The sequence below is a fragment of the Furipterus horrens genome, unplaced genomic scaffold (genome assembly GCF_987537825.1).
Source record: "Furipterus horrens unplaced genomic scaffold, mFurHor1.1.pri manual_scaffold_8, whole genome shotgun sequence".
NCBI classification, from domain to species: domain Eukaryota; kingdom Metazoa; phylum Chordata; class Mammalia; order Chiroptera; family Furipteridae; genus Furipterus; species Furipterus horrens.
In genome coordinates this window covers 94,640,810-94,666,119 of record NW_028327178.1, presented here as the reverse complement: position 1 = coordinate 94,666,119, position 25,310 = coordinate 94,640,810, and the positions used below count along the sequence as shown (strand labels likewise).

General features: G+C 51.4%; 1 protein-coding gene across 1 annotated transcript in view; it reads right to left on the bottom strand.

Annotated features, from left to right (window-relative positions):
- Nucleotides 1-8,586: 8,586 nt before the first annotated feature.
- VSTM2L (V-set and transmembrane domain containing 2 like) overlaps nucleotides 8,587-25,310 on the bottom strand; it is a 31,053-nt gene continuing 14,329 nt past the window's right edge. Inside the window, exons 2-4 of the mRNA XM_090285286.1 lie at nucleotides 20,272-20,441; nucleotides 18,558-18,608; nucleotides 8,587-9,951 (exon numbers count right to left, since the gene is read on the bottom strand). Coding sequence (XP_090141412.1) covers nucleotides 9,679-9,951; nucleotides 18,558-18,608; nucleotides 20,272-20,441 — 494 coding nt within the window. The 3' untranslated portion in view covers nucleotides 8,587-9,678. The remainder of the gene's footprint in view (nucleotides 9,952-18,557; nucleotides 18,609-20,271; nucleotides 20,442-25,310) is intronic.

The window sequence follows — 25,310 nt, the reverse complement described above, 5'->3', positions numbered from 1 at the left end:
CCCCTCATTAACGCCCCCTTCTTTGAATGCATCATCCTTGAGCTGCTGCTCCCCAACCCTGTACCTAGAGCAGACAACCTTGCAGGAGGGTCTGAGTGGAGTGACTGATCTGGGTGGTGCTGAGTGAGACAATGGCTTTTGAGGGGCGGGGAGTGAATTGAAAAGTGCTCTCTGGGGTTGAAGAATAAGCATGTTTTCCAAATAATATAGTACATTGAGCTCCAAGTGCCCAGGGTTTAAGACAAATAGAAGTCAGGCTAAGGGCAGGGCCTACTAGAAGTGATCCAGTATCTTTCCTCCCCTTCTAAGTAAAAGGACTTTTGTATTTATCTCGTCACACAGCTGGTCAAAATAAAAACCACATTTTCCTGTCTTCGTTGCAGCTAAGTGTGGCCATGTGACTAAGTTCTGGCCCATGACGAATAAGCAGAAATGCCTTCAACTTGAAGCACATGTCCTTAAAGAAAGAGTATGTGCTCTTTTCTCCCTTTTTCTCCTTCCTCCTGGCTGCAATGCACACCCAGTACTGGGAGGTAGAGTGGCCGTCTTGGGCTGTAAGGAGAAGCCTGGTTGAAGGAGTAATTGATCTCATAGTCATGGGGTAGAAATGCCAACTAGTTTCAAACATGGGTCTTCTGAAATTTAGGAAAGGAGAACACAGAGTTCAAAAAAACTCCTTCGGTTAACGAAAATGCAATAGGTCCCCACTTTGACCCCACCCTTATCAACTGTTACTGTTTGTCAGAGACAAATCTTTATTCATTGATTTATTTATTGAGTGTGTGCCATGAGCTGAGACCTGTGCTCGGCATTGGGGATATGCAGGAGTCAACAGGACACTTAGCGTCTGTGCCCTCACAGAGCCTTCATTACCATTCCTGGCATTGTACAGCTCAGTGTACATTCTAAAGTGTTTTTGCGGTCACCTCCAGTCAAGATGGCATTGAGTTCATGCTTTCAAAAAACCTGCTCCTCAACGAGAGCTCTTCTGCATTGCAGATGGGAATGCAAAATGGTACAGCCACTGTGGAAAAACAGTTTGGAAGTTAGTTATAAAGTTAAACATACACTTACCATAGTGTCCATAAATCCTACTTTTAGATATGTATCCTAGAGAAATGAAAACATGTCCACACAAAGACTTCTATATGAATGTTCGTGGCAGACTTACATACAATAGCCTCCAAGTAGAAACAACTCAAATGTTCATCAATAGAAAAGCAGATAGATTGCGATGTATCCACACAACAAAGTACTACTCGACCGTACAAAGGAATGAAGTATTGGTACACACACCATGGGTAAATCTCAAAATCACTGCTTCGTATGAAAAGCCAAACACAAAAGAGTATCTACTGTCTGATTCAATTTATGTGAAATTCTAGGAAAGCCAAAACTGATCTATCGAAAGCAGATCAGTGGTTCCATGGGGCAGGAGACTGGGAAAGAGAATTGACAGCCAAGCATCACAGGCAGTAACTGTGGCTGGCCATGGAAAGAGCAATGACACAGTATAAAATCCAGGAGGGACACCTGGGAAGCGATCCCAGTCCCAGGCCAGACCACACAGCTCAGTTTCCAGCGCTGGGAAAATAAGACCTTATTGCTTTTGGCTGCGAAAACCAGTGGGAATTGGGGCAGCAGAAGAAACTGCCTGTCTTACAGGAGAATCCATTTAGAGGGCCCCCACCATCCTAGAATGTCTGCAAACCCACCCACTCTGGGAACCATCACCAGGGCAACAGCTAGAGGGATGCCAGTTGCATGCAGAAATCCAGTGAAGTGACTGAAAAGGGGGCGAGTGCTGAGCAAGTGGCACTGTTCCCTCTCTGACCCCACCCCCACATACAGCACCACAAGGTGGTAAAAGGGGTCTCCCAGTACTGGCGAGTACCTAAAGCTCTGTCCCTTAAACATAACAGGTGCAACAGCTCTACCTAAGACACAGAGGCAAACACAGGAGGCTGTCAAGGTGAGGAGAGAGAGAAGTATGGCCAAAAGAGGGAGCAGATCAAGGCTCCAGAGGGAAAACTAAGCAATGAGGAGATAGCCAACCTAACAGACACAGAATTCAAAACACTGGTGATAATGAAGCTCATGATGCTCACACACAGACATGGTTGAGTATGGCAAATGCATAGGGAAGAAGTGAAGGCTATTTTAAGTGAAATGTAAAACAATCCACAGAAAACCAATGGTAAAGGGAAAGAAACAAGGGTTCAAGTCAACGGTTTGGAACATAAGGAATAAATAAATAATCAACCAATACAGAATGAAGAAACAAGAATTGAAAAAAATGAGGAGAGGCTTAGGAACCTTTGGGACAACTTTAAACATACCAACATCTGAATCATAAGGATGCCAGAAGGAAAAGAGGGAGAGCAAGAAATTGAAAACTTATTTGAAAAAATAATGAAAGAAAACTTCCCTAATTTGGTGAAGGAAATAGACAAGTCCAGGAATCACAGAGCGTCCCAAACAAGCTAGACCCAAGAGAACCACATCAAGACATATCATAATTAAAATGCCAAAGGTTAAAGATAAAGAGAGAATCTTAAAAGTAGCAAGAGAAAAGAAGAGAGTTACCTATGAAGGAGTTCCCATAAGACCGTCAGCTGACTTCTGAAAAGAAACTTTGCAGGCAAGAAGGGACTGGCAAGAAGTATTGAAAGTGATGAAAAACAAGGACCTAAAACCAAGATTACTCTATCCAGCAAAGCTATCATTTAGAATGGAAGAACAGATAAAGTGCTTTCCAGACAAGGTAAAGCTAGTTCATCATCACCAAGCCATTATTACATGAAATGTTAAAGGGACTTATTTAAGAAAAAAAAAAAGATTAAAACTATGAACAGTAAAAAGACAGCAAATACACAACTATCAACAAATAAATCTAAAAAACAAAAACAAACTAAACAGCTAGAACATGAACAGAATCATAGACATGGAGATCATATAAAGGGTTGCCAGCGGCGAGAGGAAAAGGGGGTGAGAATGGTGGGAAAGGTACAGGAATCAAGAAGCACAACTGGTAGGTACAAAATAAACAGGGTGGCGTTAAGAATAGTATAGGAAATGGAGAAGCCAAAGAACTTATATGCACGACCCGTAGACATAAACTAAGGGGAGGGGATTGCTGAAGAGAAGAGAGGTACTGGTCAGAGTGGGGCAAAGGGGAAAGAATTGGGACAACTGTAACAGCATGATCAATAAAATGTACTTAAAAAATTAAAATGAAACTGCTAAAGTAATGTGATTTACAGCCTTCTAATCACTGGGGAGGGAAAGAGATGGGGTGCTAAAGAAGACTATCCATCAAAAGTAAAGAAAGAAAAAAAAATTTAAGTAACCACATGTGCTTCCCCAATCCCCAAAAGAAATCTCATGGTAATATAAAACACAATACACACACACACACACACACTAAGATGGTAGAAAATAAGTCCAAATAAATCAGTAATCACAATAAATATAAATGGATTAAACTTACCTGTTAAAGACAGAGACTATCAGATGGCTTCTAAAAATCAAAAGCCAGCTATAAGCTGTGTGTAAAGACAGTGACACAGAAATGTTGCAGATAGACAGAAAAAGATACCCAGCTGAATACTAACCAAAGAAAGTTGGTCTAACGATGTTAATATCACGCAAAATAGAACATAGTGCAAAAGCACTGCTAGGGATAAAGTGGGTCAATATATTTCATTATGATGAAACCAAGAATCACACCAAGAAGGTGAAAACTCATAAATGTAAAGCCTTCCCTAGCATTTGGATGGATTCCTTTTGCAGCTACACTTACTCAAAGATAGATCATTAATCAGATTAAATGTTTGCACAGTCCTAAGTAAGTCCCTTAATGTGGAAAAGGATGAGGTGTGAGGACAAAGGAAGATTAAAAAATAAGATTGCTTACTAAATTATTAACCACAATGCTATGGCCTAAATCAACATAATGCAACTAGAACAGTAAAGGCCCAGCACACCCTGAATCATGTGGGGTACTTTGGCATATTAAATTGGAACTTTAATGGCCTTTATTAAAATGTGCCCACAATTAACACTTTCAGATTGCCCAACTCATGTGGATCCAAATGCAACTCAGCAAGCCAGACCCCCTTTCCTTGGGGGCAAGAGTCGGGACAGTGAAAGGGCTGAATTTCAGGTGAAAGAAATATTGGAGGCTCAAGAAACCTGGAACATTTGACAAAAATCACATTTGATGACCTTGTAGACAAAAAAGAGAAATGAGCTGGATGAGGTGCAATTAGGTAAATTTGTCTCGGGCCCCAAAGGGCAGCTGATTAATAGATGCTGTTAAGCAGGAGGAGAGTTCTTAATTACAGAGCTCTATAACCCAGGCTCAGATCCTGGGCCCCTCATTTATTTACCAGCTGGGTGACCTTGGGAAGTTTTTTTTTTTCTTTACTTCTGTGGACATCAGTCTCCCCAGAAATAAATAACTGACCATTACCAGGGTTGTTATTAGAATTAAATGAGATAACTCAATAAAGCCCTTGGCACATATTAAGCACTCCTTTCCGTTCTGTAGAATCGGGAGAGAGATTAGCAGCCACGTATATATACAGGTTTGCTTTGGCAACACAGAGCCCAACAGAATGAAAAAGCATTTTGTAATTTGGGCTCAAATAATAGGAGCATGCTATTGACATTGAAGGAGGTGATAGTTCTACTCTGCTTAGCACCCATCAAACTCCATCATGAGTAGTGGTTTCGTTTGGGGGAGACATGTTTTCATAGGGACCTAGACCATGGTTCTCAAACTGTGGCTGCCAAGACCAGCAGCATCAGCATCACATGGGAATTTGTTAGAGATGCAGATTATTGGGACCTGCTCCAGCCTTATGGAATCTAGAACTGTGGGGGGTGAGACCTAGAAACGTGTGTTTTAACAGGTTAATGTTAACAAACATTAGCATGATTCTGATGTGTGCTAAAGTGTGAGAACCACTGACATAGATAGACATACATGTGAGAGAGAAACGTCTCAAAACCATGCCTTTTGAGTCCAGTTGAAGGACCTCAAGATGTTCGACCCCAAGGAATAAGGGTCTGTCAAATCCAAATAAGGGTCAGGTGGAAGGAGGAGCTGATTGCCTCTCTGTGTCACCCCAATGACAGGACGAAGTGTAGAAAACTTGGGGGGCAAAACTAGCATAGTGGCCTAGAGACGGCACTCTTGGCTGCCAGTAGATGACAATTGGCCCAACTGGTGTGAATCAGAAGGGTTCTGTCGATCGATAACAGGAGTCCAGAGGCAGAGACGTTCCATACACGGCTCATTCACCAGGTTAACCGCATCTTCAAAACCCAGGCTTTTCCCCTCAGTCGTTTCTGCATCTTAGGAGCATCAGCTGTTCTCCTCACAGCTGCCCAGTGGTGGAAGAAATTCCCAGATCTCATGCTCCGACACTAAGAAGCAGAAGAAGAAAGTATATCTTCTTTGTCTCTTAAGGAACCTTTCCCAGGAGGGACTCCCTCTCCCTCCAGCAGATGTTCCCCGGCATTTGATTGTGATTTTGACACCCCAGGTCACATGACACTTCCAAAGCTAGTCCCAGCCTGGGACAATGGAATAAATGGAGAAAGCAGGTGGCTTAGAGTGGGGTTCAGCCACCATTTCTGTACCATGGACGCCTTTCACAATCTGGACAAACCTACAGACCCTTCTCAGCATAATGCCTTCAACTGCATAAAATAAAACGATAGGATTACAAAACAAACCAATTATATTGAAATACGGCTTTCAAAATACACTTTTAAGTGTGATAGAGGAATAAACTTGCTTCCTTTTTAGCACATTAAATAATAAAATCTAGAAGCAGATCTAATAACAACCATAATTTTGAAGGTAGTGATGAGTGTAAACAATTCTGAGATACCTGTAGTAACTGTTTTGTGATGTGAAGATATTGGTACTTTCTACTGATGACAAATCACAAGTTACTGCTAAGGCTACTGTGGTGTGTTGCTTACATTCATGATAGAAGGAAATGCTAAATTTCAGCTGGGGGTTAGTGAAAACAAAGTTTTTTTTCCCTCGTGCAAGCTTGCAAATGCCATGTATTTTATCCACGACCCTTGGTTGGGGTGATCTGTGAACTCCTGTTAAGAGCCCTGAGCTTAGATTCATCAAGATTTACACCCTGGGGCCGGAGTGGGCAAGTCTTTTCTTAGACAAGAGGCCTTTTCAAAGGAGTGTGGATACTCAAACCAAATCAGGACCAAATTAAGTTAAAAAAAAAAAAGTGTGTGTGGAGAGAGGGTGGGAGAGGAGAGTGGAGGAGGGGTAAGTGGATGTGGCTACAGGGTGTGTGTCCACAAGGGCGTCCTCGGGAGGAGGACGCTTCTCATCCCCGGGGCAAGAGACCTAGCCACGGGCCTCGGACACCACATAGTGCACACACCAGGAGTGCCACCAGCCTTGGCATGCTTCCAGTGCCCCCATTTTATTTGCTTTTTCCCCGGTTGGTTTTCTTTAAATATTTATGGGTATCAAGTGACACACAGAATGGTTGCCCTTGACAAATATTCAGCCCAATGGGGTATTCCCTCTATCATGCTCCTTAGACGTGACCAAAGCCCTCAACTTGGTGGGCATCTCTGCAGACAACATTCTGTGCACACGTGTTATCCCAGCAGCTCACACGCTTTCTTGTGCAGAGGAACGCATTGGCAGTGTAGGTTCCTGGGCCCTAGCCCCCGCCTCCCACCCCCTGGGCTGATGAATGAGAGCAGCCTGGGTGTGTCAGATGCTGAGCTCACAGTGCCCCCCTTAACTTCTGCAAGGAAACTTGGAGGTTCAGGGAGGGGAGGTGGACCTAACAACACAAACCTCGTAAGTGGCAGAGCTGAAATCAGAACCCATGTCTATCAGATCCCGAAGTCCTTGCTCTAAATGCCATACCTGCTGGCTTCCGGAGCTGTACATGAATGTGATGAAAATAAGCATCTTTCTAGAAATATTTTCTTTTTTTTTAAAGGAGTGGAGTGGGCATACTCCTGGAATCTGGCTTGAAGGGTGCCCACTTGAGATGGGCATGTGCACTTAAGTGTTCGGGTGCCTCATCAATAAGTCTGGAGTGTCCTAAAACATCCCCAGGAGCCCCCTAACATATATTCCATAGCCAGCATTTGAAATAGGAAGCATTAAATTCAAGGTAAAAGCAAGGTAAAGATGTGCTCTAGGAGTTCTGTAATATACCATTGTCTTGGAGATAGTGGGGACCATATTTGCTGAATAAAGATCAGCTGCTGGCTGGCCTGAGAGGGCCACAGGTCATAGATCATCCAGCCAGCCCTGGGATGCCTGGATTGTGCAATAGGTCCAGAGCCCTGCCTTCGTCCTAGCCTGGTTTATTCATTTCTCATCCATCCATCCATCCACCCATCCTCTAACTCACCCTTCTCTGAACCTAAGCTTCCTCATCTGAAAACCGAGGATGTGTGCCACCTGTCGGGGATGCTGTGGCGATGCACGGGCCTGGGACCCACCTAGTGCTCATCCTGCATCAGTCATTATTGCAACAGTTCCCAGTGCCTGCCCTGAGGGAGGCTCCTTCCGTCCTGCTGGCAGGGGAGCTGGAGACAGGCAGTTGCCTCAGGCTCAGTGGGAGTGGTGCCTATGGTTTCTGCACAGAGGAGGGACCAGCTGGCCACACTGGCTACCAGGGCTTGACCCAAGAGCCCCAGACCCACACAGCCTCAGGCAGATCCTCAGCACTACCATGGTGGGTGGGACCCTCCACTGGGATGATCCCAGGGGAGTCCAAAGCCCAGGGCATGATGGGAGAGGTTGGGGGAGGGGTCCAGGCTGGCAGAGCAGAGTTCAACTTGGATGAGCTATTGAGCCTCTCTGAGCTTGTTTCTCAACTGTAAGAAGGGGATGGTGATGCCTCACAGGAGAAAATGAGATCCCTAAAGTGCAGCCAGTCCTAACCCTCTGACATGGCAAATCCACCCTGAGAATCAGGAAACACGGACAAGAATGCTCATGGCTTGATGGTTGGTAATAGCGCTCAGATGGGAACGCAGACTTGTCAACAGTAAAATGGATAAATAAGTTGGTAAGTTGTAGGCTATTCTTGCAGTGGAATATAATACAGCAATAAAACTGGACAGATCGCAGACATATGACAACATGGATGAATCTCATAAATAGCAGGGCATCAAAAATAGAGGTGGTACAATTCCATGTATAAAGTTCAAAAAGATAGCTGAGGGGCTATGGATCCGAAAGATATGGGGGCTGGGCTTGGGGGTTCTGTTCTGGGATGCTGTTGGTCGGTAGTGGCTCACCCTTATTTGCTTTATAACTTATTTATTCACAAAACAGTGTAAACATGTTTATGCACTCTTCTGTACATGTGATTACCTCAAAAATCTAAGAATAATTCAAGTGCCTAGTGCTGGAAAAGGTTGGTTTTCCTTCACCCTCTCCCTGTGCCCCCACCAGCTCTTGCTCTGTGCTTGGGGGCAGAAAGCAGGCGTGAGAAGATGCCCTCCCCCTCCCCCCACCGCACTGCTCTCAGACACAAATGCCCCCCAAAAGACACTGCCCAGAGGTATTTTTAAACCACTTTATTCAGGTTGGCTGGTAGTCACGGATTGAATCATGTATACGGGGTTATCCACATACCCCTGGGCAAAGCCCTCCGCCTCTCCCACATCCCCCAGGGCATTGCTGAGGGGTGGCCAGAGGTTTGAGTCAGTTCTGAGGGAGTGTTGGGCCCAATAGAAATATTTACACATCACCAGGGGCGGGTATCCCCCCGATCAGGAATTGCAAAGGGATTGGTACTGGGGTCCCTTGGCTCCCAACAGCCCCAGGCCCTTGGGTGGACTTGGCATGGACTCCACGAGGGGTTCGGATGTTGGGAGCTGGCAGAGGGGCTCCTGGGAGAGCCTCAAAGACCCTCTCAAAGGGGTCCTGCTGGTGCAAAACTCTGCATGGAGCCTTACGGTCTGAGGAGTAAGGCCCTCTGCATGAAGGGGCAGAGATTCCTGATCTCCACCCCCCTCCCTGGAGGCTGTTTCTTAGGTATAAGGAGGCTGAACATGAAAGACCCACCAGGAGGCAGTGGGATGTCTCCCTTTCCTCCCAGGGTCCCTGTGAGTGACCCTTCTAATGGGCCACAGCCCCAGAGCAAGGCTCTCCTGCTCTGCTCAGAAGATTCAAGTCCAAATCTGGGGAGAGATCTTGGTCCACATCCCCAGATCCAAGTGGGGGATGGTAGGAAGGAGGGAGAATAAGGCTGGGAGGCCCCGGCCAGGGACAGGATTGGGGGACAAGCAAGCAAAGCGACACACTGGACTCCACTGAAGCCGGTGACAAAAGGGGGCAGCCTGGCCCCAGCACGGTGTCCCGCCCCCATGTCCAGGGTGGCTGTCCCCTGGGTGCCCAGGGCTACCTCGTCCAAGCCAGGTCACCGCAGGGATCTGAAAAGGAAGGGCTGAACTAAAAGGAAGGGCTGAACGGGGCTTACATGCTGAGCGAAGGGGTGGTGGGCAGAGCGCCCAAGTGGTGGCCACAGGCAGTCTTGGGGTTGGGGAGGCGGCTGGACCCAGGCCGTCCTGTCCCCAGCGGTCCAGCAGCTCCTCATGCACTCTGTACAGCCGTGGGGTCGTGGGGAGGGCGGTGGCGGGGCGCGCGTCAGTCTAGAGGCTGCAAGCCTCCCCCTCCAGGGATCGCTTCCGTAGCTCCTTGCCGGGCTTAGGGGGCGGCGGGGCGGGCGCGGCGGGCGGGGCTTCGGGCAGGTGCAGAACCGAGTTCTCCCCGGGCTGCACCCGCAGGTAGGCCTTGACCTTGTGGTGCCGGGCTTTGCCGTCGCTGAAATCGATGACACGGCACTCGTAGGTGCCCTCGTCCGTGGGCTTGACGCGGGACAGGCGCAGCTTGTGGGAGATGTTACTGCCCACCACTTTGACCACCTGGGGGCGACAGAGAGACGTGACCTGGCCCTGGGGCGGCGGGAAGACAAGAGTCATCCAGGGAGCCCACTTCTAGGGCGGGGCCCCAGAGACACTCCCACAAGGGCTGATGGAGTTAAATAGCAAAAAAAAGTAGAAGTATCTTTAATGTCCATCAACAGAACCGACAAACAGGCGGAAGTCAGTTCATTCGATGGAATACGGCACAGCAGTTAAAAAGAATGACCCAGAGCCAGGCATGTGACAGCTCAGTGACCCGCAGGAAGTGAGATCTCATTTCAAAACCCCTGCAGTGTGATGCCATTTCTGTAAATAAACACATAGCAATACTCTCTACCGGTTTTGGAGATGCGTGTGTGGAGAAGTTTGAAACTAGACAGGAGGGGACACTGTGGCCTCAGAGGCTGTCTTGGGGCTGCAGCCCAGGCGAGGGCCGTGGACTTGGGATGGACTGAGAAGGGAGTCCTTATCTTAGTCGGAAATGTTTTATTTCTTTAAAAAAATAAAGGCCGATCACAAATATATCAGGATTTTAATAACCGTTCATGTCTGTTGGGGGAAACAAAACAAGTATGTGATATTTGCCTTTGTACTTTGGCTTTTTGTTTATTCCTTTGCGTTTTTAGATTTTATTTTAAAAATCATAATTTAACTTACATACATTGAAGGGCACACTTGATAAAATGTTACTAAAGTATTTTCCCTGCACGACCACCAAGCAGAGCAAGGCAGCGCTGTTTTTAACCCTGGAGAGCGCACGCTTAAGGCCCTCCCTCATCCTTCACTGTTCCCCTTGGGGTTAATTACTGCTCTGGCTTGTTACTATAGATTAGTTCAGCCTGTTCTTGAACTCTTTCAGGTGCTGCTTCTTCCACACAACATAATATCAGAGAGAGTCTCTGTGCTGTTACATGGATCTGTTTGTTCTTTTTCATTGCTGTGTAGTATTCCATCACATGAGTATACCTGAGAGTGTTTATCAGGCCACTTGTGGGTAGACATTTGGGTAAGTCTGCTGTGAGCATAAAGCTACTGTGAGTTTTTTCAACTAAAAGAAAAAAAAGGCAATTGGACAGTTATATAAGATATGTCACTGGGAAATCTAGGTGAAGGATATAAGGGACTCAATTTTTGCAACTATAATTCAAAATGTAAAAAGTTAGGAAAAAAGAGGGGAAAGCTGGGCCTGTGGAAAGGAGGGTAGTGATGAGAGGGGGCCTACAGACCCTCTTTCTTCCCTGCCCCACCTCCTGCAGCCTGCGTCCCGCCTAGACTGAACATCAGAGGTCCGTTCAGAGCCACTGACTGGTAACCCCCCACCCCATTGATCTTGCCACCTGCTCCCATACAGGCTCACCAGTCCCACAAGGGGGCTGAGTGGGCTCGAGACCTGTGGTGCCAGATCTGAGCTCTACTGGACTCTCTGCCCTTGGAGGGTGGGAAACAACAATCAGGTGGTCTATCCTTGCCAGGCTCCCCCTCCTCGAGGGGAAGCCCCCACTGATCACCCTTACAGTGAGGAGGCCAGGATGAGAAGGAGGACAGTCTCCAAGGGGGTGTGTTCACTCTGCAGACTTGTTTCAGAGCCTGTGCTGGGCACTCACACATGTAACTTCCAATCGTCTCACTAGTCCGTTCTGGCCTCCCTTGTCCCATCTCATTTCCTCCCAATTGTCCAGCTCTTTCTGACCTCAGGGCTTTTGTACATGCTGGTGTCTCTACTGAGTGCTGTACCCCATCTCTTGTCACCTACTTGACTCCCATTCATTCTCAAACATCACCTCCTCCAAGAAGCCTTCTGTCACAACCCTGTTTATTTCCTTCATAGCAGTCATCACAATGTGAGAACCATTTAATTGACTTGTCATCTGACTTGATTTTTGTTTCTCTCTCTGGCCAAGCTATATAAACTCCATGAGGGCAGGGATATCTATTTTGTTCTCTTAGTGACCATCACAGGGCCTGGTGCCCTGTAAATAAAATAATAATAGCAATAATAACAAAAACATTTGTGGAATGAATGGACTGACTCACTGTAGTTCCTTCTTCCTCCAAATGAAGAGGTACCCAGATATCATGTTTTCTAAGTTGAGGTCACACACATGCAATTATACCCACTTTACAGAGGGTGAAATGAAGGCTCCACAAGGGGAGTGACTTCCCATGGGCACTGAGTCAGTGAGTGGCAGAGCTAGGAACTACACAATCTATCCCTCAAAATGGTGTGACAGGCCCACAGAGGGTCACTGGGAGCTGGCAGGGCCACTGAGGGGTGGGGAGGCTGCTTCCCAGGCTCCAGAAGGTGGGCCGCAGCAGGGGGCCTGGCTCATCCTCCCTTAACCTGAGCGTTTCTGGCTGCTCCTCATCCCCCACGAAACAGGAAAACGTGGGCTTCTGGTACAGCAGGAGGCACGAGGTGGGACAGAGGCAGAACTTCCCAATGGCAAGCAGTGGAAACCCTTCCAGCAGCCCCTCCTGCTGTGAGGGCCAGGCACCCCCTCCCAGTGCGGCAGGGCGGGGCCCAGCTGGAGGCCTTCAGCCCTGCTGATCCTATCACCTCTGACCAAGGGCAGGGAGAGGTCCTGCGGCCCTGCCACGCTCTGGGAGTGAGGGGATGCTGTTGCAAATGCGCAGCAGGGAATGAATTACCTCAACATCTGTTTCCCTCACGGATATTAATTATCCTTCATTTGTCAACCCTACAAGGCGCTAATGGAGTAATAATGCGAAGCGCTGGGAGCAGCGGCTCCTAGGGAGGGAGCATGGAGCCTGGCCCACCCCTCTGCCCACCCCCAGGATGCTGGGGCCTGGAAGGGCTCCCCCTTCCCCCATCTCCCTCCCACCCTGCCACCCCTCTGCCAGCAAGCACATGTGGCTTTCAGAAGTAAAGCTCTCAGATCCCAGAGAGGAGGAGGGGGATGGGACAGTTCACGGGGCGCTGGAGGCCGGGCTCTGAGCCAGACAAGTCTCAGCACACTGGCCTTGGTTTTCTTGGGCTAGGTCACCCATTCATGTGACACACATCTATCAAGCGCCCACTCTGAGCCAGGGGCTGGTGGTACAGCTTGAACCAGCCGGACCCCAGCACTTGCCCACGTGGGTTCACGGTCACATGGAGGATCCAGGCCTCACACCCGCAATCCAGCGCCACAGTAAGCTGGTTCCTAACAGGACAAAGTGGGAAGACACACAGGCTGCTCCCTCCCGGTCGCAGTGATCTGTGCCTTTAAGCACCATTCGGGAAATAATAATAAAAACAGTAACTAACAGTGGTGCCAGTAGCTAGTGTTTATGGGGTGGGTGGTCACTGCGAGATGATGGGCTGAAGTCTCACACGTCTGGTTCAGACCTCACAATAGCCCTGTGATGGAGGCACGCCTGGGATACCCACTGTACGGGTCAGGAAACTGAGGCTCAGAGAGGGGAAGAGATTTGCCCAAGGTCCGGCGCAGGGACAGAAACCAGCCTCAAACACACCCCTGGGGATCCTCCCATGACCAGGAAACCTCGGGTCTGTCTTTTCACCCTCTTTCACCTCAGTCCCCAGGCCCCCGACCCCCCATGCTTTAGGGGCACCCAGCCTTTCTCAGGGACAGCCTCTGGGAGGGGCCAGCTCATCCTGCTCCAGCTTCGTGGGGGTGGCAGAAGCAGCCTCCTGGGTTTCATCATTCACAAATGGGGCAGAAAAACCCTGCGGCCCAGAAGACCAGTGTGAGTGAAGAGGCCAGAAGAGACCCCCGTGCGGCAGCCTGACTGTAAATCATAATCACGTCGGCACAGGCATCGACCGGCCCTAGCGGTGCAATTAAGCGCCTAATTACGCTGAAAGAAACAAGGCAAGTCCACACTATGACCAAGCTCAGCCCCCTCCAATCGCCTGTGGCCCAGGCCCCTCTGGGCACAGCAGGGGCCCCTGGCGCCAACTTGTGTGCCTGGTGCCACACCTTTCCTACATGTGGCCTCACGGCTGAGGCCCAAGGGTACTGTGGTGGCCCCGGGGTGGCACTGAGGTAGGGACCAAGGGTCAGATGGTCCCTGTCCCAGGCTGGGTCCTGCTCTGAGCTCCGCCACTCCCGTGCCTCCATCAGCAGCACCCAGTCACTCCACCAGCCCATCAGCATGTTCAGACCCCAGCTCAGGGTGTCCCCCAATCTGGGCCCCAGAAAGCCTCTCCCACACTGGCCTGATCCTCCCAAGTCACCTTTCCCGATGCTGCTTCCTCACTCAGGCCCAATCCATCCCTGAATCCCACTGATCTTTCCTCTCCCCTTCTCTCCAGCATCCAGACCCTCCTGCACTGGCCAGAGCAAGGCCCCAGCTTCTCTCTCTGGGTCATCACCCCAGCCTCCTCCCTGGTCTCCCCAAAGCCACTCTGGCCTCTTCCAACCTGTTTTCCCACAACAGCCAGACCTTTTCAAAATGCCCCCAACTTAGAATCCTTCCTTCTACTGTTTCCTGAAGTGGCTGTCAGAAAGGGGGCACTTTGGGGTCTCATCTCCACCTCCCCCCGGCCACACCAGCCTCCAGGAGTTCCTCCAACACACGCACCCAGACAAGTTCCCCTTACTGCTAGTCAACTCCTCTGAATTTCAGTGCTCACCTCAAATAGTACCTCCTCCAGGAAGCCCTCCAGACCCCTCAGGCTAGGTCAGGTCTTGTTCCTGGCTCAGACTCCCAGGCATCTCTCTGCATTTTGATGGTTACAATTAATTGTCATTTGACTTTTTGTCTTGTGATTATTGGGTTAACATCCGTCTCCCACACTGACTGGGAACACCCCGAGGGCATGAGTGTGTGTGACCATCACCTTCACAGACAGGGGCACCTTCATGGCCCCCAACTGGCCAACTGCAGGCTGGCTGGTCTATGGATGTTTCAAGGGATTCCCAGGCTGGATAGAGCAATTTTTGCCTCCACATGAGTCTTGCCTTCCTTGCAGACTTCAGGACTTAATGTCCTATGTGTGTTGTGAATTACTGCAGGAAGTTTCAGGAAAGATAGAAATGTCTGTAGTGGAAAATAAAAACAAAGGAAACCCTGACCCACCACTTGGCCTGATACTGCTTTGGGAAGGATGCAGACTGCTCCAGTGGTCCTGTCCCCACCCCACACTCCACCCATGTGACATCCACAGGTGCAGCACACGTGGGGGGCAGCCAGGCAGGGCGGGGGGGGGGGCTGGTGGATCTGACAAATGCAGATGCCTTTTATGGAGATTCTGGGTGAGGCTGTGGTGGGCTTCCTGAGGCCCCTTAGGCTGCACCTGGCTTTTAGGGTTTGGCTGGAGGGGAGGCGGGGGTTAGGGTGAGTGGGCCAGAGCCCTGGGCCACATGCACATGGGGACCCAGGCTTCCCTTGGCTCTTTCCGACTGAAGCAGATTACATGAACTGAATCTAAAACACAAACAACTTCAGTTAGACTGAAGGAGCGACTAACAGTGATGAAGGCAGGAGAGCCCCCCTGGGAAAGAAGGTGTGTGTGGAGAACTTCACTTCGTCTTAAAAATTAGAAAGCTGTAAACCATCTCTACTTGCAAAACTGGTTAAGGGGAAATTAACCTAAATTTTAAAACAAAGAACTTCAATTAGATCAAAAGGAAAATTTCCGGAACTTGAACATGACCAATAAGCAGGAGAATCTGCCTGAACCACAGGAATGATGCCCTGATGGTGGAACCTTCTGGCATATACACACTAGCAAGGGAGATGTTTTCAAGGCACCAAGTTAAATAAGGTACTTCATATAAAGTGCTCACCATGGTCCCTGACATGTGGCAAGCACTCAATAAATGTTAACTGCACTATTATTATTATTATTATTATTACTATTTTATCACCGGTGTCTGTCCTCCCACCCACCTAAGGGATCCCTTGGTTCCGCCCCCATTTCCTGCAGAGAAGCTGGGCATCTTTAACTGCTCCGACCCCCCTGTGCGCTGAGCACAGGAGTCCTGTGATTTACATATTCATGTCAAATTTCCACTCTAGTAACCACTGGCATTCACAGGCCAAGCCCACAGGACTTTACAGTTTCCAAAGTGTTTCCATATAGGTGTTAGACACAGAGAGTGGGGGAAGGGAGGCGCGGGGAGGCGGCAGAGTGGGAGCCGGGACTGGCACCTGGAACACTTGGTGCCGGCCCCAGTGTGTCCTTACCATCCCCGCCCCTCTGAACCCTCCCAGGGTTGCCACAGCGGCTCCCGCCGGTCACAGAGGCCCCACCCAGTCCCCAGAAGCTGACTGTGCTTCCTCCTCCAGAACCCCAATGCTGCCCAGCCAGTAGTCCACAGTGTGGTTCCCATGGCATTTTCCAAAAATGAAATTAGGGCCCAACACTTAAAAATCATGAGCTCTTCCACTGACATTGAGGTTTTGAGGAGACATGGGACTACTGGGCCGGAATCCCTGCCTGGCTCGGTTGGCTCCTGCAGAACAGGGCCTGCGTTCTACAGGCGCCATGGCCCCACATGAGCCCCGCACTCCTTCACGTCACCTGTACACCTGCATGTACGGGCATGGGATGTGTGTCGTGTTAGCATGTCCATGGACCAAAATCTGTCTGGGTTTACGCCCTCAGTGGCCTGAGTATGTGTATGTATGTGTGGCAGTCGTCTGATCATTTTGTATAGGGCACCTACTACATGCCGGACACTGTGCTAGGCTCCGGAAACGTAACAGTGAACCAGGCAGGCACAGTTCCAGCCCCACTGTTTCCAGGGGACAGACAGGAATCAAGTAGTAACAGAAATGCAGCCAGCAGGGGAAAGTAAGGGCGCCGCTAGTCACAGGGTCAAGCAGGGGAGTCTTCCTGAGCTTAGTGCTGAAGGAAGCGAGGGGATCAGTTTTCTAGAGGACTGACGGAGGGACTGGCCTGTGAGAAGGCAGAAAGGCAGCAGGGTTTGGGGGGGCAGGTGCTGGGTCAAGCATGATGAGACAGCCCAGAGGGTGAGCAGGGAGCCCAGAGAAAAGTCTGAGATTATCCTGGACTGCAGAAAACTAGGGTGGCCATGGGCTTACAGGTGCCAGCCCACTAACCATCTGTGTATTTAAAAACAGTCACGTGTGTGTGATGCTGTCTGCAGAAGGAGCTGGGTCTGGGATTGCAAGGTCCCCAACCAGGTCCCGGGAGCCCCAGCTGGTGCAGGAATCCCAGGGGCTGGGGGTGGGGGAGTGATTGTGCAATCATGCCCAGCCCACTTATTTTATTTAACTAATTAGCATCTTCGCATTCTCCTCACGTGGGGCCCAGCAGCCTGGGATTCTAATCCTCTAAATCAATTAGATTATTCTCTCCTTTGCTTGAGATGCTCCTTAAACCCCAAACAAAATCATAGGAGAGAGTGTTGCAATGGATGGGGTGTATAAATATGCACAGAGATCTCTACCGGCCTGGGCTTATCTGGTGGGTGTTTGAGCAAGAAACAGGATATTACATACGGACGTGCCCTTGGCAGAGACGGTGAGGGTGAGGGGCCAGAGGTGCGGAGGGGATGGATCAGCAGCCACCCTAAACTGAAAATGGCTCAAATTTCCAAACTGGGCAAACGGTGCAAAGGGTACTGTAAAGGCCCTCCTCCCATCTGCCCACCTCTTGTCTGAGCGGCTGCAGGAGCCTCTGCCCAGGCCTCCCTGACTCTACTCTGTCACCATCAATCCTGGCACAGCACCCCCATGCCACCCAGCGCCACTGTGACTCCTGCTGTGGCTCCTCCATGTGTCTTTGTGTGATCAGCTGTGGAGTCCTGAGCTCCCCAAGTCCTTGAAAAACTGTGGAAGCAGCAGCAGAAGAATGAACTTGGAGGACATGCCCCACACAAACACACTCCTACCCCTGTGGGCACCTGCATTTTCTGAGTGTGTTGGTGGTGGACTTCTAGCTTCCTGCCAGTCCCAGCCTGGTCCCCACCAGGCCACAGGCCATCCCCTCTACTCAGTCCCTTTTGCCTCCTTTAGCAATTCTGCCTGCTTCTTCCAGGCTCCTCCCCCACAAAAACTGACCCTCCCTTCGGGTCCTCCACCTCTCTGGACTCCAGCATGGCCTAGAGACAGGAGCTTGAGTCAGCTCAGCGACACTGTGGCCTCTAGCAAGTCTCTCAGCCTCACCTGCCCCACCTGTGAAATGGGCAATGATAAAATGAGTCTATGCATAAAGCCCAGCTAGTCCTGCAGTCCTTCAGCCCAGTCCCCCCACGCGCCTCACTCCCGGAGCCAGGGGATCCAAGTGACCGTGAGATGCTGCAGCTGTCAGCTGTGATGGGACGAAAAAAGCTGGCTCAGTCTAGTTAGACCCTGTTGGTTCCCCAAATAAAAAATGCTGCTGAGACAGACATGAAGCATCAGGGACGCACACAGCCTTGGCTCCCGACAGGAGAGAATGCGTCTTCTCTCCCCCTGTCATTTCTCTGTGCCTGTCATTCAATGAACTTGAAAAATCTCTGGCTCTTAAAAAACAGATCAGAGCCATTTCCCGACCCCCCCCCCTTTTTTTCTTCTCCTCCATCTTCTTGCCCAAGCTCCCTGCTGAACTGGACCAAAAAAACATTTTTTTAAAATTACAGCTGTGTCCTCCATTAGAGCTCTTGCGAGAAGTCATTATCAGAACTCACACTTATTTTGGTCGCGTCCTTCCCTGCGTCTTCCTGCTGAGATGCTTTTAGCTGTCGGGAGCAGGAGGGGCGGAGAAAGCAGAGACAAGGCATTAGCACCCCTGGGTGGGGGTTCGGACAACAGCTAAGATTCTGGCTACAGCAGGTGACACTCTGGGGGCCCTGGGGTCTGGAGTTGGGGGCCCTCAGCTCTGTGTCCACTCGGGGTGGGAGTGAGTCAGGGCAAAGGAAGATGAAGGAGGTGCCTGTAAAACTGTGTGTGCTGTGCATTTAGATACATAGGTATTGGGGGATAAATGGGGTGGGTGTGTGTGAAGGCAAAAATGTGAGTCGGCCTGCTGTGTCTGTAGGAGAGTCTGCACACCTCTGCCTATCTGTGAACATGTTGTATTTTCACATGTGCCACACACGTGAGCGAGTGTCTGCAGCAGACACTGTCGGAGCCCTGCCCACATGCCCTTCCCTGCAGGCTGACCCCGGAGGCATCCAGCAGCGAAGAGCGGCCACCCTGCCAAGGGCTTTCTCTGAGCACCGGAGTCCTCTCAGCCTGTGTGCTGGGGAGCTGCACTCCCAGGAGCAGGACAGCTTAATACAGATTTGTGACTACGTTAGAGGCTCTTTCCTAAACCTGCGACAATGCGTGACCATCTGTGCACAGGAAGGTGTGTGAATATATGTGTTCATATATGAGCGGGCAGGCAGGTATGTATGCATCTGCATGTTATTTGCATATACACAAGTGTGAGAATGGCAGTGTCTTAGCTTGGATGCAGCGCTCAAGACAAAGACTCTGGTGCAAGTAGTTATTTTGGGAGGTACTCCCAGGAGACACCACTAGGGGAGTGAGTGAGGGAGACAAGAAAGGGAGGGATGTCAATAAAGGGTGTGTCACCAGGCCAGTGACCACAGTGGACAACTGGAACTGACTCCCGCTGGGCACCTCAAGAACAGAGCAGAGAACACTCTTCAGTTATCCCAACTGAGAGGCCAGGGACCTAGGGACTTGTCCTCTAGCTCCTGCTGCTCATCAGCGCAGGGCTCCTCCAGTCTGTCCTGATGACCAGCAGGCTCTGTTGTCCGCAGAAAACCCTCAGGCAGAGTCACAGGGGTTGGCGGCTGGCAGTGGGGCTGGGGGAAGGGGGCGTCGTATGCCCCGGTGTGTGGGCAGGGACACCAACCGCATCCGGGCCTGCGGTGAGCACAAAGGAACGTGTCCTTGTGGAGAGGCAAATGTGTGAGCAGTGACTGCGCTGCAGGTGTGTGCCTGCGTGTGTGCAAAGAGGCGTCCATGCAGGCGTGCCCGCAACTAAATTCGGCGACAATGCTGCCCACGTCTGCAGGGCCCTTTACAGAACAACTGCCCATCTGGCTTGGAAACGGGATGGAAGGTGAGTCAGGAGGTCCACCATGCCCATAACCTGGAGCCAGCTTCTGTCCCTCTGGCCTCAGTTTCCCCATCAGCTCCTCGTGGCTACACTCTGTGCTCTTTGGAGGGTCCGCCTGGCTGTGCCCATCCCACATGCTCAGCCTTAGCTCTGCCCCCTGCCCTGAAAACAAGCCTCCCCTTCAGGAAGAAGAGGGGGAGACATGTGGGTGCTGCAAAAGACAGACATCGCTGGAGCCCAGAACCCTCAGGAGAGATGAGGGGCAGAGACAACACCTACCCAGGGGCCCCGGACCTCCCCGGCCCAACTCCAGTCTCCCGGGGTGGTACCTGGTTCGAGGCCCATGCCTGCTTGTCGGTCCACTCCCTGTGGCTCCGCACGTACCACCACTGGATCTCCAGTGAGTAGGAGGGGGAGCCGCTGCCACGGAAGGAACAGGCCATCTCCACGTCCTCTCCCGTCCGCGCCGTCACGTCGTGGGGCGTCTCTGTGAACAGGGCTGTGCAGAGAAACGGGGGGGGGGGGAGGAGTGGCTGGGGCTCAGGAAACAACAGGCCTGTGGGCACCGCGCTGGTGGGTGGGGGAGAGGTGGAGAGAGCGGGCGCCGCCAGGCCTGCAGGTGGGAACGGCCTGGCTTCAGGTGGCACACCTGGAGAAGCCCCACGAGGCCGGGCATGCAGAGGGCTGTGAGGCAGCAGCAGCTGGCAAGACACGGGGATGCAGGAGTTGGCCTGGGGCCCTGAATGCCCCACCGGAGCTGGGCTTCCACCCCAGAGCCCACGGGCATTATGGAAGGGTCCCGCAGGGGAGCAATGGATCAGAGGAGGGAAGGGCTGCCAGGTGCAAGCCAGGAGGCCCGGAGGCCAGAAAGCAAGCTGCCCTTCTCATCAAATCTTCCAGATTTCACCAGTCACCTCCATCCCGGCTCCCTCCCGGGTTATTCCCAACCCCAATGCACAGCCGCCAGTGCTGTCTTTGTAAAAGCAAATCAGACCTGGCCACCTCTGCTCAGAGCACCCCCTGGCCCCCCACTGCACCAAGGAGAAGGCCCGCAAGGTTGGGCGTCAGGCCCTGCCCACCTGCCCCAGATCTCCTCTCAGTCCTGTGAATATACCTCTTTCCACTTCACTCTTGCCCTGGCTGTTCCCAACGCCTGGAATGCCGTTCCCTTGGCTCCTCTCTGCCCGGCACATCATTCAGATCTCATCTCATACTTGCCGCCCTAAGAGGCGACTGTCCTTGACCACCCAGAGGAGGTTGCCCCCGCTCACCTCCCAACCACTCTGGTCATGGTCACTCATGCACTGAGCAACACAGTGCATGACAATGGGACCAGCATTCCTGTGGCTGTGTGGTTCCTGACACCTAGGAGGTAAGTGCTCCGTGTGTGTGCCAGACGAGTGGGACACCCTCCACCCTCTCAGAGCCCCAGGGTGTGTGGTGGGAGCCACACCTGCTTCCTGTGCCCCCCTGGGACCCAGCAGGAGCCTCACCCTGCCCACCACCCCTGCCACACTGCCAGGTAACTGAGAAAACAACCCCCCACTTGATACATCCCAAGGCCCCTCCCCACCATATGGTCTGTCTCTTGTCTCTCCAAACAAATATTGTCCTGAGTTGTAATTAGAATTCTTCCCTCTTCTCATGAGAGATTATCTTGTCCTGGAAAGACGCCCGGCAGCGTCCAGGTGACCCAGGAACGCTGCCTCCATCAGCCCTCCCGCCGGGCCCGCCTGCCGCTGCGGCCCGCCCGCCCCCACCCGGCCGCCTGTCCCCGCGAACCCCGGCCATGGTCATGTAGAACGCTGTGTCCAACAGACACGGAGACATGTTCGAGGCACATGGAGCTTTCAAGTTCCCAGTAGCTACATTTTAAAAAGTTAAAAAATGTTTTTAAAACAGAAGTGAATTTTAACAATGTGTTTTAGTTAACCCAAAATATCCAAACTATTACTTCAAGTTATAAAACTCATTAAGGAGCTATTTTACATTCCTCTATCTGGCAAGAGGTTCTTGCTCCCGCTCCTACCTCTGTGAGTGAGGACATCCTATCAGCACCAGAAACTGGCAGGTGATCCATCCTAATTTGGATGATGACGGTGCAAACTCTAATAAACACAGCGCTCTTGCTTTGTGCCAGGCACAGAGATGAGCCCCGCACATACATGTTCTCAGGCTCCCACCGCCATGCTATGGAGCAGGCGTGACCATGAGGAAGGAGGCAGGCCCGTTTTTCCAGACGGGAAAGCGGAGGCGCCGAAGGCCCCAGTATGAGGAGGTAGTTCCATGGGCACCCAGTTCTAGAGGCCTCGAGAGTGGGAGCCCGTAACTTCTAGACCTTGCTCTTGCCACTCCCCTTCCCTATCCCCCACCCCGACCTGCTTCCCTCCAAACACTCACACCCCCAATCTCCACACCAGCCTCCCTGCTGAGTTAGGACACAAAACCCATGTCTCCTCTTTGACTTCCTCACTTCCCTGAGCCCTCCTCCCTGCCCCGTGACTCCTCACAGCCAGTCCCCTGGGAGGCAGGTGTAATTATAGATTTTTGAGAAGGACGGGATGGTGCTCCTCAGCCCCAGGGCCCACGCAGGGCTCGGCTCACTGGGAAGACAATTAAAACCAATGTCCACAAATTAGGATTCTGTAGGAGAAGGAGAAAGGGGCTTGATGTACGCAACATCTTCCTTTCAGCTGCTAACTGGGGGGGCGGGTGTTAATTAACCCTAGACCCAGTTAGCAGGACATCACCTGCAGAAAACAGCTCGTGGCCCTGGCCCAAGAGCCTCAGTTTGGCTTCCGGGAAAGGCAGGCGATGACCTGGCAGACCTTGTCTGCGCTCCAAGCGCAGGCCCCTGACGTCCCTCCTAACCTTCCAGACCCTGATTCAGCACAAACAGCAAAGGCTTTGCCTTCAGGTCTGGGTTCAAATCCTGTTTCTTCTATCCCCCTAGCTGTGTGACCTGGACAAACCCTTCTGCCTCTCTGAGCCTCAGATTCTTTATCTGAAAAAAAGGAGAGAATGAGAGGATGCAAAGGAGGATTATACAAGGCACATAGTAGGTCCTCAACAAATAGCTCTCCTTTCTCTCAACTTCTAGCTCAAAATTCTGTCTTCTCCAGAAAGATTTTTAAAGATGCTTCCTTGTAGCCTCATTAGATCATGCAGGGGACACAACACCTGTACCTCAGGCCTGGTCCCACGACCTCTCATCCACCAGTCCTGTACCTCCTCTCCTCCCTCACTTGCTCCCCCGAACAGCCAGGGGAACTCAGGCCCCAACAGGGCTTGTCCAGCAAAGGCAATCCCAGCCCAGCCCCAGCTCCCTCTGTCTCTGGGCTCAGATTCCCCATCTTGGATCTGGTTCAGCCCCAAATCTCCTTTCCCTCTGCACAGTCCTCCCTGCTGTTCCAACCTCCAAATCTCTGGTTTGAGGCTGCTTCCTCCAGGAAGCCTGCAGGAACTGAACCCCAGCCCACCCATCAATCTTTGCCAGAGCAAGAACAGGGGTGACCAGTGGTAGAAGCAGCTCCTACTCGGTGGCACCAAGGCAGAGCTGGAGCTAGAGAGAGGCCGAGGGAACAGAGCAGAGAGAACCAGCCAGGTCCTGCAGACCCTTATTTACCCCTCCACCCAGAGCCTCCTGGGTGCCCCTGATGCTGCCCGAGTCTTCCTCTCACCACCCCCCTAGAGTGGGTCAGATGACAGGTATGAGGCGTCTGTATCTTCCCCGAGCCTGAGACCTTCCCCAGGGCAGGGACCCTCCATTGTCTAGCATGGAGCAGGCATGTAGGAGGTGCTATTAGGCCTGTGCTGAGTAAATAAATAAATAGAGAAAGAAAAGTCAGACTAAAACCCAGAGGACTTATGTTAGAAACTAAGAAGAAAACCAAAAAACATAGACCCATCATTCATTCATTCACCCAGTCATTCATTCACACAGCACTTATTAGGCACCTACTACATGACAGACTAGAGTTTGTTGGAGGGATTGTACTCACAAGGGGAGGGGTGGGAACAGACACACAGACACAGCAACGAGGGAGGGTCTGAACCAGGCCCCAGCAGGACAGTGTCCTCCTCACCCTCCCTCCTCGTGGACCTCAGGACTTCCAGTGCCCAAGCCCAGCTCAGTGCACGTGGGCCCAGCTAGGAGGGTGCCCAGCCAAACTGACAGGCAAGTTGGCGGCTCCCGAGAGGGGCCATAAAGTTGTCATGTGAAATACAACCACGAATAAAACAAGGTAATAGAGAAATGCCGGCAGTGCAGGAAGGGCTGTGGTCGCTTCACCAGCCACTCCCTACCCTGTCAGCCCTTGAGGTCCAGAGACCAGCCCCAACACCCCCCAGGGATCACCTTTCTGCAGAGAGGCCCACCACAAGCCAGAAAGTTGATGTACCTGATCCCACGTAATCCTCAGATCATTGTCCCTTTGTTACAGGTGGAGACATTGAGGCTCAGAGAACCTGGGAGCCATCAGGCCTGGTCCCCTGCTCCAGTGTCAAAGGAAGAAAACCCGCCCATGTGCCAGACACTGTACAAGGACCCCACTTCAACCCCCAAAAGACTTGAGCAGGCGGTACTATTTATTGTCAGCCCCATTTCACAGAAGGAGGGCCAAGGCTCAGAGAGGATGTGTTGCTGCCTGAGGTCACACAGCATGAAGGAACAAAGTCAGATTTCAACCCCAAGGCTGATTGCAGAGTTTTTCAGCCAAAACCTGAGTCCTGTCTCTGCTCCTGCTGCCCTTCCGCATGAAAAAATGTGATTCTGTGGAGGCCACGCCCAGAGAGCCTCCTCTGTGCCCAGCTCAGCTGGCTGCTGGGGCTGGACAGGCATGAGGCCACCTAAATTCCCAGCTCGGAAGCAACAGAGGGGGAAAGGGCTGCAGAGGGAGCGTCGAATGAAGCCCCGGCTTGCCTGTGAATCTCCCTGCCCCCCCAAAATCAGGAGACATAAAATGTCCTTTAGAGGAGCACTTAGATAGCAGGATGGAAAAGCCCCCAGGGACTGCGCAAGCAGGCAACAACCAGAGCACCCCGCCCAAGGGGTGGGTGCAGGGGGGCTGCTGTGGGATGGGCCTGGGGAGGCACGGAGCCTTCTCTGGTTCCTCCTGGGCAGTCCCCGGCTTCAGGCAGGCTGCCTGCAGCAAGAGGAACAAACGTGTGAGTCCACGAAAGGTTGTTTCATCTTGGAGCGGACCAGTTTGTCTCTTCTCCAGAAGTGGAGAGAAAGGCACTTTGTACCAAAGCTTAAGGAACTGCAGTGTGCGTGGTGGGAACGCGCTGGCCTCAACATGCAGTAGAGGCTCAAGAAGGAGAGATCAGCCACCCTGGACCCCTACCCTGCACAGGGCTCTGTTCTGGG